Source organism: Dasypus novemcinctus, chromosome 12 (assembly GCF_030445035.2).
Source record: "Dasypus novemcinctus isolate mDasNov1 chromosome 12, mDasNov1.1.hap2, whole genome shotgun sequence".
Lineage (NCBI taxonomy): Eukaryota > Metazoa > Chordata > Mammalia > Cingulata > Dasypodidae > Dasypus > Dasypus novemcinctus.
The window spans coordinates 47,491,340-47,503,059 of NC_080684.1; the positions used below are offsets into that span (position 1 = coordinate 47,491,340).

An 11,720-nucleotide genomic window follows, 5' to 3' on the forward strand; every position below is an offset into this window, starting at 1 on the left:
AGTGGGATGGGTTTATCTGGCTGTCTTACAAAACCTCCAGATTTGTCCTTTAAAGGAGAGGCGTTCAGACTCAGAATAAGCAACAAGAACATGAGCTCACTGGGCTTCCTAATCTATATTGTCTAAGGATATAGTGATTAATTATATAAACATGGGGACTACATGGAAGTTCATGGAGGATAATGTAAATTTTACACTACATTCAGAAGAATCTCTTCCTTTTCCATCTGTTTCTTTCAAAATACCCTCCCAGATGGCTTTTCTGTGAGGCAATCTGGATTAACTCAGGCTCATAACCTTTCTTCATCAGCAGTCCTTTAAGGGGTAACATTCAGATCCTGGTTTGAGGTGGAGATGATTTTAGTACAATTAAATATTTTATATCTAAAGAAAAGGGCTCAGCAGTATGTCAGGAGACCCAGGTTTTGTGTACTGGCCTCATCGCTGGGCTAACCAATCTCTCTCTGGCCCTCTTTATCCATCTATGAAATGGGATAATAACAATGTCTCTTTTTCCCTTACTCCCAAGAATATTATGAGATTATAATTATATAAATTCCAGGGGATTTTTCTATGTTCTGACTTATTTTTGGCTAAGTTTTTCATTTCTAGAAATTTATATTCTCAAAATCCTAGAATTCTAATTCGAAACTACTACCTTTTTGACTTCAAATATTTTCGTTGCACGTTTTCAAAATAAGGAAGTTTTTAACGAAGGAGGAAATTTTTTTAGTAATTGTTACATCCTATCCTTAGAAATAAAACAGCTAGAATCATCTTTCTTGTATGTGTGTCCCATGTATATGGAATTACAAAGACTATTGCAAAGTACTCTAATGCCAACCACTTCTGAAATCTCCTCAGAGCTTTAAGAATATCACTTCTTGAAACTGGGATACAAAACAGGAAAGTCATTCTAGAGAGACAAATTCAGAATTAGGATCATCTCAAAATCTAGAGATGAGTTTGCATTTGTGCATCTAAGTACACATGTCTAGAGGAATTAAAATTGAAGGGAAACCCCCCTGTGGCAGTTGTGTTTGGAAAATCCACCATGTACCATCAGCTGCAAACCTCAAGTGTGTTTCTTAATCCTAATGGGAAAGTTAATCATCTCTTAAAAATATAAAGGAGGAAAGCTGAAATACTCATGTTAACTTTTGTTTTAATTCCAAAACCAGTGAAAACAAAGCTCACTGAGGAACTCTGTGTATTTTTATTCAAAGTGATAAAATAAGCGATTAGTAGAAATTAACTAATTTCCTGGGTTTTTTTAGCAATCCAAAGCAGTTGAATTCTCAGTCATATGGATTATTACACTCTTAACTTTAGTAGGAAATAGTGGTAGGTTTTATAGATTATTGGAAAACATAAAGTATCAGGTTATTATTACTGATAGAGGGAACTCTGTTTTTTGAGTTTTTATTTTGATAAGATTAACTCTCACTCCATCTCCGACTTCTAAAAAGGCTTTGTTGATTTATCAGATATCTTCTGTTTTCTTGAATTTTCTTCTTTTAAGGCTTTAAACTGAGATTGGAAGTGACTGCTTTCATATAATTCAGATGTTTTTCATCCCTCGGCCCTACCAAAAGGGAGAAGAGGTTTTTAAAACCCTAATATTCTCCTTCTTTTGGCCCACTTTACTCACCTTGGCCAAGCCCTGGCAAGCTCCACCTCCAGCAGTTTAGATAGGTCAAAGCCTGAGAGACTTGGAGAGTTTTCAGGTTCTACACGACGGGAAACCAAGTTTTCTGTCTTGAAATAAGAGTGTTTACCTGCAAGAAACATCTTCTGTGGTTGGTGTGCGCCATGGCAAAAGAATCTCAGTAAGCCTTGGTTATCATGGGATTTTTTTCCCCTTTAAAAAAAAAAGTTGAATGTTTTTACAGAGACTTCAAGGGCAGTTGGGAGGATGTTTATATTTCAGACAACCTAAACATTGTTGGGAGCAAAATGAGAGATTTCATTTTGGGACAAGCAAGTTGATGAATTGCAGTCAGCATCTTTTTCTCAAAGAAGGCATTTTTACTGAGCGCTTTTAGTCTAGGCATACAAAGGAAAGAGGAGGAAAGGGGGAGCATTCTCATTCCAACACTCGTCTTTTGCGTGGTACCTTGGCCAATGGAGTAAACAGTTCATAATAAATCACGCTTGCAAATAGTTGCTCGTCTACTCACTCGGGGAGCATAGTGATTTATACCACCTAAGTCATAAAGAATACTGATTTATTTATTTTCCTACTTATGCTCTTTCAAGCTGGTAAAACATTTTTGTAGGCCAGTAAATGTTTGCTACCAACTGGCAAAATATTAAAAAAGCCTATCAAAGCCTGCCCTCACTGACACTGTTTTGTTAGATAGGAAATACTTTTTAATTTAACCCCTGACCCACCCTGACATTACAAAGGTCAAGGGAAAAGGAGAGAGCAAAGGAGAAACCAATTTTTAACCCTTTCAACAAGGAAATTCAGGTATATAACAACCCAGGAATATAATCAAAGAAGAGGAATCATGAAAGAGTAAGGGTAAAATGGAAGGGAGGAGGAAGCATATCAATATGGTTATTAACTGCTAACAGATGGATAAACTGGCTTAGCTAACCGTTAAAATAGAAGGATATTGGCAAGGCTAAGTCAGCTGTTTCTAAGCAGGGAATGTCTTTTTTCAAAATAAAATTTTATTGAAGTATAGCATTCATACATGAACATACATAAACAGTAAAATTTGTGAGTTTACAGAACAAACATATCATACAAGGCTCCCATACATTTTCCTACCATACCACCTTGCCTTTTGTGAAATATTTGATGTCTTTTCCCCTAACCCACCCAATTATTAATACCCTGTATTAGTGTTATGTACTTGCAGTCGTTCAGGAGAAAATGTTCTCATATTTGTCCTGTTAACCACAGTCTGTCATCTACCACCGGATTAACAGGGAATGTCTTGTAGAGATAACATTACCCTCTAACAGAAGTGGGAGAACGTTACTCAATTTGGGGCAATTTTAATGCCAAAAGGCAAACCTCTCTAGTGTTTCGGAGCTTGACAGACTGCTATAGGAGTTGTTTTTGTTTTTTGTTTTGTTTTGTTTTTTGTTTTTTTGTTTTTAATTTATAACTAACTATAGGGAAGTCTGTGGAAAAGACTAAAAATTAAATGGCAGTATCTGGGTGTTTTTCCTATTCATAATGCAGAATGCTTTTCCTCTTCATTTTGATCCTGGATTAAAAACCAATTACCTACCCAATATACAAACTTTCCCCTAACATCCAAACTTGCTGACATGAATTAATATGGAGCAAATGATCACTGGTCTCCCTAAGAAAGTTATTTATGTGTGAATAGGGATATGTTGCTTTGTCTAAAACACTTCCTTCACATTAAGGAAATGTTTGTTGGACACTGACATGACTTTTGAAGAATTGTTAACTTTACTGTTCCTTTCAGTATTTTCATTATCTTATTCACTGCCCATATCTGGGGTAATGAAAATGTTTCATGCAATAGTGATTAAAACCTAAAATTGTTCTGTTCCCAGGCAACAACTATAACAGTTAGGCAAAATTTTATTTGTATGGAAACAAAGGGAAAAGGTTTCCCCTCTATGCCATAAATAAGCACATCTGGAATATAATTAAGCAGCCTTTAACCTATTTGTATTTTAAAACTCCCTTGCATAAAAATAAAAACATTCCTCAACAGTTGTGGAAATTTGAAATAAATTTCCTTCTTCTGAATGCTTCCTTCATGCGAAGATCCTTTTGCTACTCCTTGAGCTATTACTTATTTATTTACTTATTTATTTTAGGAGGTACCAGGGATTGAACCGCTCCCCACCTTGAGCTATTTTTTAAACATGAGGCTCTTTCAGTCTACAAATGTTTAGTGCTCCAGAGTTGGAACTGGCAGTGGGAAATTAATGAAACCCATCATGCTTGGAAATTGTGACTTAGGGGATCCTGAAACTTGCATTGTTAGTTTATACATAAAATGATTTCTCTATATGAATAATATGACTTTCTATCTCTAGATTTTTAAAAATAGGCTCCATCCCAGCAGAGGTATCTTTAATTTCCTGGATGGCCAATATCACCTTTGCAGCATTGTTTTCAGGGCGTGTATGAGACAAACAGGAGCACATTTTAGGAATCTAAGACATCTTCTTTTTTTTTTCTTTGGAAGCATTGTTGTATAACATTTGTGGTTTGTTTTTTCTTTCTCAAGAACCTGTCATTGACTCACATGTAAAGAAATAACCACGGAATGAGTAACTGTAATTAATAATCAGCATTTCCTCAGAATAGTCTTAAAGGGTTTTTACCCTTTTTCAGCAGTTTTCCCATGCGGTCATCACATTTCTTTTCCTCACACAGTCCTACAGTGCAGATGGAGGGGTATTATTGTTACTGACCTGACAGAGGAAATAAGGCACCCATTAAACAACCCACTAGTGCCAGGGTCGGCACTTGAGCTCTCTTGCGTCTGGGCTCAACCTCCCTTACGTTAAACCCGCCCCCAATAAGACCTTAAAATCAGCTTCAAAATTAAGTTGATAGTAGCACGTGCAAAGTAGTTCTGATGCTTGTTTCTTTTTATATACATAAAGCTAAAAGAAAAAAAAAGATGGGGGTACAAATGCCACAGATAGCCTAACTTCTTAAAACCCTTTTGGAAAACATATTTCACTCCTAGCATTTCCACCAGAAACCCCTGCACTTGTCAGATTATGTGGTTTATATATATGTTCCATTTAACATGTTTTTAAAAATCTGCTATAAAGTTTTCCTAGTTAGAAGAAATAATTGCTTTCTATTAAGTTAAACAGCTCCAGTCCATTTTAAATTAAAATATCTGACAGAGATATAGAAAAACTCAGCTTTGTGGTCTTGCAGGTCGCTTAGCTGCAGATGGAACTTGAAAAATTGGTTCCTGGTCATTGCTGCTAAGGAGGAGAGCCCTTCATTTCCGTTCTGACAGGACTGGCTCGAGATATTCATGAACTTGAAAAACTCTTAAACTTGTCCTTCCAAGTCCTTAAGGAGTTGAACATATTAAGATGACAAAAAGAGCATGCCGTTAAGCTGTAACTACCCTTTCTAAAATACCAGGTATTTGTATCTTTGTAGGTTTATTGGCAAGATGGCTTAAATTACTAATATATTTTTAGCCTGCAGCTCTATATAATAAAAGAGCTGCAGAATTCTTTGCAGTTAAGAAAAAAAAGTTGGGGGTTGGGGGCCAATGCTTATTAAAGCCGGCAACAGCTTCTGTGATTTTTGCACTCCTTACTACACACGCAGAAGAGCATCATACTGGCACAACCCCTGAAGTTTGCAGAGACAGCACTTCCATCTTCGGATCCCATTTAGGAATCGCTGGTCTCCCATCCACTGCAGACCTGCTGTTTAGTCTGCATCTGAAAATTAAACCCAGAACTTCAGCTCTCAACATTAAGTACTACCCAGCTTTCCCCTAGCACACATCCTCGCCAGTGTCTATGTGGGAAGATCTAAGATTAAACTCTTAAGACATTTTAAAAGTACACCCACCATCAGGGGTTAAGGTTGGATATTGGACTGTCTTCCTCCTCTTTTTAATCAATTAGCTGAAGTGTGTCTTAAGGCATATACCACATGCACTATGTTAAACCAAATCAAAAGAATGGTGATTTGGGCACACTGTATTTCTGGGTTTTAGTGGATTTTTTTAAGCTTAGCCAAAGTAATGAAAGAGTTACATTTATTAAATTCCTTTTTTTTTTCATAAACAAAAGAAAAACTAAGGGGAAATCAGTGCAGTTTTTCCAATAGCCATAATAAAAATATAGTTCCCCAACCCTGCCCACTCCCCCTTCCCTGTCATCGTTTTCTGCCGCAACCACATGCATGTTTCACCCGGTGTGGTGCAGCCTCAGTTGTCTTTGTGAAGTAGCTGCATGAATGGCTGGGAGCTGTTCGGTGCTTAGAAGCCTTCGTGGCTGGTGCTCATAAAAATGTCACTTTGTACTTACACTTTGAAAGTCCTTTTATCGCACATTCCTGCAACCCCATTCCAACAGGAAAGCCGCCTTGACCAGAGAACTGCTGTTTGGCCCTAATGAGATGTGTATGACTCTTGGCTACAGTATTTCAACCTCCCTATTGCTTCAGAACTGTTATTGGGGTGGGGTTGGGGGGCTACCCAAGCCCAAGGTTTCTCTGGCCGTGTGTCACCGACATGAAGCAGTTTTTAAGAAAAATCTTGAGTTGTTGTCTACAGTAAATGGCAGTGTCTTCTGAGTTACTGAAGAAGATTGAAACTCCAGGGTCCCTACCACCTACTCTGCTAGAAAAGTAAGATTCTTTCGGGAGCTCAGGGTCAGCGTCACTCCCCACGTCTCCTGTTTCTGTCCCTTTTCCACTACAGAAGGGCCCAGTGTGAAGTCAGGCCAGGCGTGACGCAGAGGGCAGCCGAGGGAGGGTTTTCCAACTGCAGCGTCATTCCTGATGAGGAAAGTTTCTCTTCTCTTGAGTGCATGCACACTTTTGTCAGAGCAACTGCATATGCAGCAAAAGCCCAAGTCACTGGAAAGGGGAGAACTGAGGCTTGCAGAGGTGAGAAGTGTCAATGTCCTGCCAGCATCATTTTCTTGGCAGCAGTGCTGCTCTTGTAAGGTGGCGAGCCAGGGAGCTCTCTGTTGACTAGACATCTGAGAAAACCCTCCTGAGCACTTGAGAGCCATGTAACCTCCGAAAGTTGAACGGAGTAAGACTCCCACCCCTTGACATCCTAGCAGTGGGTCCAGTACAGATTGACTGGCTGCTAGTAGAAGAATTCCAAAGTCAGCAGAAAGATACACTAAGAAAACGCCTATCTGTGGCATGTTAAGAACTGGCAAGTAAGGGAAGCAATACCAGGAAACATCATTTTCAGCTGAGTTGTGTCTAAAGAGATTTGAATGAACCACTTAAATATCAGGAGCTTCGTGAGCTCTAACTGAGCAAAGTTTCTGGGAATGCTTTGAAAAATTGATCACATTCCATCTAGTTAGTACAAGGTCTTTGTAAGTTCGTGGCCTTAAAATTCTATTTCCTTCCGGATTTGGAATTACTTTGGTTTCCAGATAGTAGAGAAAAATCAAGCAATCAGAAATGGAGTAACACAACTCGGTGAAGGAGGTTTTCCAGCTTGACCGAGTTCTATGAATTTGCTAACCGTGAGAAGGAGGAATAAAATATACCCACTGGCTTTTGTGCTGTGGTCTGTTTCAGAACCGTAACTTAAGTCCACACTTCATGTCAGAATGAGAAGTGAGTCATGTGGGGATGGATGAGAAGTGTATCTGCCAAACAGCTTAGTGACTTTCTGGAATTTAAATATTAAGTGAAGAGACAAGGTCAGAGGGTGGCTGGATCTTGCCTCAGCTCTCTTTCGTCTCTTCATGACTTTGATCATGCTACATCCCGTTTTGTGACCGAGACTCCAGAGAGAATCTCAGGGTCATGACCTGTTGCCTAAAGAGGTATAAACCTGCTGCTTAAATATGTGAAGGCTGCAGTCTGGGTGTTGGGAATCGCAGGGAGGTGGCTTCATACGTTCCATGTTTCCCACATAACCCAAAGCAGACTAAACAAAACCGGTGTGAAATCTCATGACTTGATGCTGCTGTGGTTATATTTTTTAAGCTGTAATCCATTCATTTGTGTGTGTGTTTATTCCCAGGATTTACAGCTTTCTCAGTCTTTTGGGAAAGAGAATGTTTGAAACCTTTTGCAAAGGGTGTGCAGAAAGCAGTGGCTTGTGATTAAAGCCAGGACAGTGTGTGTGTGTGTGTGCGTGTGTGTGCGCGCGCGCATTCACGTGAGTGCGTTCGTGTGGGCTTTTCCCCTCCCATCCGCTGCTTTTACACAAAAGTGTCACACATGGTAGCATTTAGGAGCCCCTTCACAGCTGAAGTGTTTCAAACACTAATGAATGGAAGTTTGGTCATATAATGCAGACAGGCTGGAAGGCATGCTTTTCTGAATGGTGTACTGTAGTGACCTGAGAAAGGAAGAGAGGTATAAATTGTGTCAGTTAGCCACCCAGACAAAATGAAGCCATGTGGAAAATCAGATCTATTAAAGTATGAAGACTGTTATAAGCTGTTGGGAGCTGGCCATTCTTAAAGGGGCTCCATTTGCTCCAGGAGTAAATGTTTACTATTCTCCTAGATCTTTTTCACATACAGTCTTAGGAGACAATGTGCAGCATTTGATAAATATCATCCCCTCACTAACGACGCTTTTATCAGAAATGTTTATTGTCTCCGCTTTACCACCCATGTCCTGAAAGGTACTACACATTTGTTAAATAAGCAAAAGTTAAAGAGGAGTGTGCAGCTCGAGCAGTCTTGCAAAAACCCCAACAAATTCCAGAGCCATACGGAATCAGAAAAAGGAAAAGAGGAGTTAGGTTTATAGAAAGAGGAGGCCCTGCAAATATGTATATATGTTTATATTTATATATTATTTACTATATTAGATTTTCTTTGCTTGGCCGGCCCACCATTAAATGCTTGGTGTGTGTGGTTTTGTTATTGAGACCAAGCAGTTGTGAGGGACTTTGGCCATCGCCTTAAAATGTACTTTAATAAATACAAGAATGAGCACACAGCTTTAGAAAGGAGGCTAAGAGTCCTCTCTTGCAGCACTGTCTTGGCCCCTGTTCCCGCCCCATACTGCCTCTGCATATGGCATCGTGTGACACACAAGCTCTGGCACCATCCGACCCAGCCCAGATCCTGTGACTTTGGATGCTTTACTTGTCTGTGCCTTGGTGTTCTTTTCTTTCTCTCTTCATTTTTATTATGGATAACATATATACAGCATAAAACTTGCCATTTTATATGTGTTCGATTCAGTGGCATTATACTCACATCATGCCAACATCACCACCATCCATTACCAAAACCTTTCATCACCCTAAACCAAAACTCTGTGCCCATCAAGCAATACCTCCCAATGCATTCCCCCCTGACCAGCTCCTGCAGTCTATTTTCTGCTTGTGCATTTGCTTATTCTAGCTATTTCAGAGAAGTCAAATCATATAATATTTGTCCTTTTATGTCTGGCCTGTTTCACTCAACATGACGCCTTCACGGTTCATCCACATTGTAGCATGTATCAGATCCTCACTCCCATTTATGGCTGAATTATATTTGGTTGCCTGTACATACTACATTCTATTTATCCATTTATCTGTTGATAGACATTTGGGTTCCTTTCACTCTTTGGCTATTATGAATAATGCTGCTATGAAAATTGGTGTACAACACTCTGTTCCAGTCTCTGTTTTCAGTTCTTTGGGGTATATGCCTAGAAGTTGTATCACCAAGTCCTATGGCAGTTCTACAGTTAACTTTCTGAGGAACAGCCAAACTGTTTTCTTTCGTGTGGGCCTTGGTTTCCTCATCTGTAAAATGGAGCAATAACAGACAGTAACCAAAAGCATCTGGTAAGCATCTGGTAACCAAAAGTGTTAGCCATTATTATCAATAGCTGGAGGATGGGTTTATTTATGCCTTAGGAAAGGAACCCCTGAACTTAATTTTTCTTAGTCATTTGCTGGTTTCTAAACTGACTGGCATGCTGTCAGGAAAAATCCATCCTTTCTTACTGTGATTGGTGAGTAAGCTTTTGTCTGTCTGATATTCTCAGGACTAAAAACGAATAAATTTGCTGACCAGCCGCCATGAAGGCAAGCCGTAAATCAACAGTGGCTAACAATTGCTCTGGGAAAAAACACCTTGATTCCTCAGTTATGGTTTAAGAGGCCCAAGGAATGAGGCGCTTGCCAGTCCTCCTCATCCTCTTTAGAAGCGAGCACAATGTGCCGTGCAAACAGGTCACCCCAAGCCACCCAGTAATGGCTGTGCCCTTTGTGTGTTCCAGGAGGAGACTGAAGAGACATCCTCACAGGAGTCTGCCGAAGAGGATTAGGGGACGTCCACGTTCAATTTCTACCTCAGCAGCAGTTGGATCTTTGGAAGGGAGAAGACACTGCAGTGACCACTTAATCTCTGTTGCCATGGTCTTTCCACTTTCATCTGGGGTGGGGGGTGGGGGTGGGTGAGGGCGGGGGAGGGGGAGAAATCACATAACCTTGAAAAGGACTATATTAATCACCTTCTTTGTAATCCCTTCACAGTCCCAGGTTTAGTGAAAAACTGCTGTAACACAGGGGACACAGTTTAACAATGCAACTTTTAATTACTGTTTTCTTTTTTCTTAACCTACTAATAGTTTGTTGATCTGATAAGCAAGGGGTGGGCGAGAAAAACTTTGAATCGGGTTTAGTCAATCACTGCACTGCATCAAGACAAGAAACGTGTCACGCTTGTGACCTTGGGCATTCATATAGGAAAGGCGCGGTGTGGTTTGTTACACCGCGTACCCTCAGACACCGACCCGCTTGCGTAGTGAATCCTCTGTTTAGAGCACCAAAGATAAGGAATAGATACTACTCTCTCTTTTTCGTATAATCTTGTAGACATTTACTTGATGATTTTAACTTTTATTTCTAAATAAGACGAAATGCTGATGTATCCTTTCACTCAGCTAGCGAACCAGAAAAGGTTATGTTCATTTTTCAAAAAGGGAAGTAAGCAAACAAATATCACCAACTCCTATATTTATGGATATCGCACATACCAGCAGGAGTAATAAATTTACTCCTAGCACTCATTTTCAGAAAGAAAAAAAAAAAACCACACAAAACACCCATCCGGGCAGAATCTACTTCCTACAGAGCCAAGTGCCATTTAGCAATAAATAATATTTAGCCTCAAAGCTTTTAGGAAACCTAGACAAGTAAAATGATCCTCTTTGTAATTTAATGAAAAGGTACAACAGAATAATGCATGAGGAACTCTCCTGAATTATGAGGTGTGAGGAGCGAAATCTAAATTTCTTTTGCTATGGTTATACTACAGTTTAAAAAAAAAAAAAAGGCAGTCTTTCTCTTTTCATTGTCTATCAGTTCCGTGAAAGACCTAAATACCACTTACCTCAAATTAAGCCTACGTGTTACCTCAAGTAATACGTTTTGACATAGGATGGTTAACCGGAGTGCTTTCTTTCAGCTTCAGTTCACCATCTCTTCATTCAAACTGCACTTTTAGCCAGAGATGCAATATATTTCCACTACTCAATACTACCTCTGAATGTTACAATTAATTTACAGTCTAGTACTTATTACATGCTGCTATACACAAGCAATGCAAGAAAAAAACTTATTGGGTAGGTGATTCAAATCATCTGCGTTTCTTTTTGTACACTTAATTACAGTTAAAGAAGCAATTTCCTTATTATGTTTCAGCATGGCTATGTATTTTTCTTTGTTTTTTGTTTAATTAAAATTTTACAAATACTTGTTTCAGCTTCTCTGCTAGATTTCTACATTAACTTGAATATTTTTTTAATCAGTTCGCTCCTAGATTCTTAAGGATAATTCTCCTCAGTTACACTACTACACATCACCCAAAATTTGACTGTACTGTTTAAATATTACCCTCCAAGTTTGTACCTCAAATGAACTGTGTAAGGAAATGGACTAATTGACTGCAAAGACCTACCTCCAGACTTCAAAAGGAATGAACTTTGTTACTTGCAGCATTCATTTTATTCAGTGTATAAAATAGTTCAAACTGCAGCTAGTCCTAAAGTCAAAGCTATTTTTGTAAAAGAAATTTGATAG

General features: G+C 39.1%; 1 protein-coding gene across 1 annotated transcript in view; it reads left to right on the forward strand.

Annotated features, from left to right (window-relative positions):
• The window catches only part of HMGA2 (high mobility group AT-hook 2), a 130,053-nt gene extending 119,990 nt beyond the window's left edge, over positions 1–10,063 (forward strand). Inside the window, exon 6 of the mRNA XM_023591884.3 lies at positions 9,917–10,063. Within this exon, the coding sequence (XP_023447652.1) occupies positions 9,917–9,964 (48 nt within the window). The 3' untranslated portion in view covers positions 9,965–10,063. The remainder of the gene's footprint in view (positions 1–9,916) is intronic.
• The last annotated feature ends 1,657 nt before the right edge of the window (positions 10,064–11,720 follow it).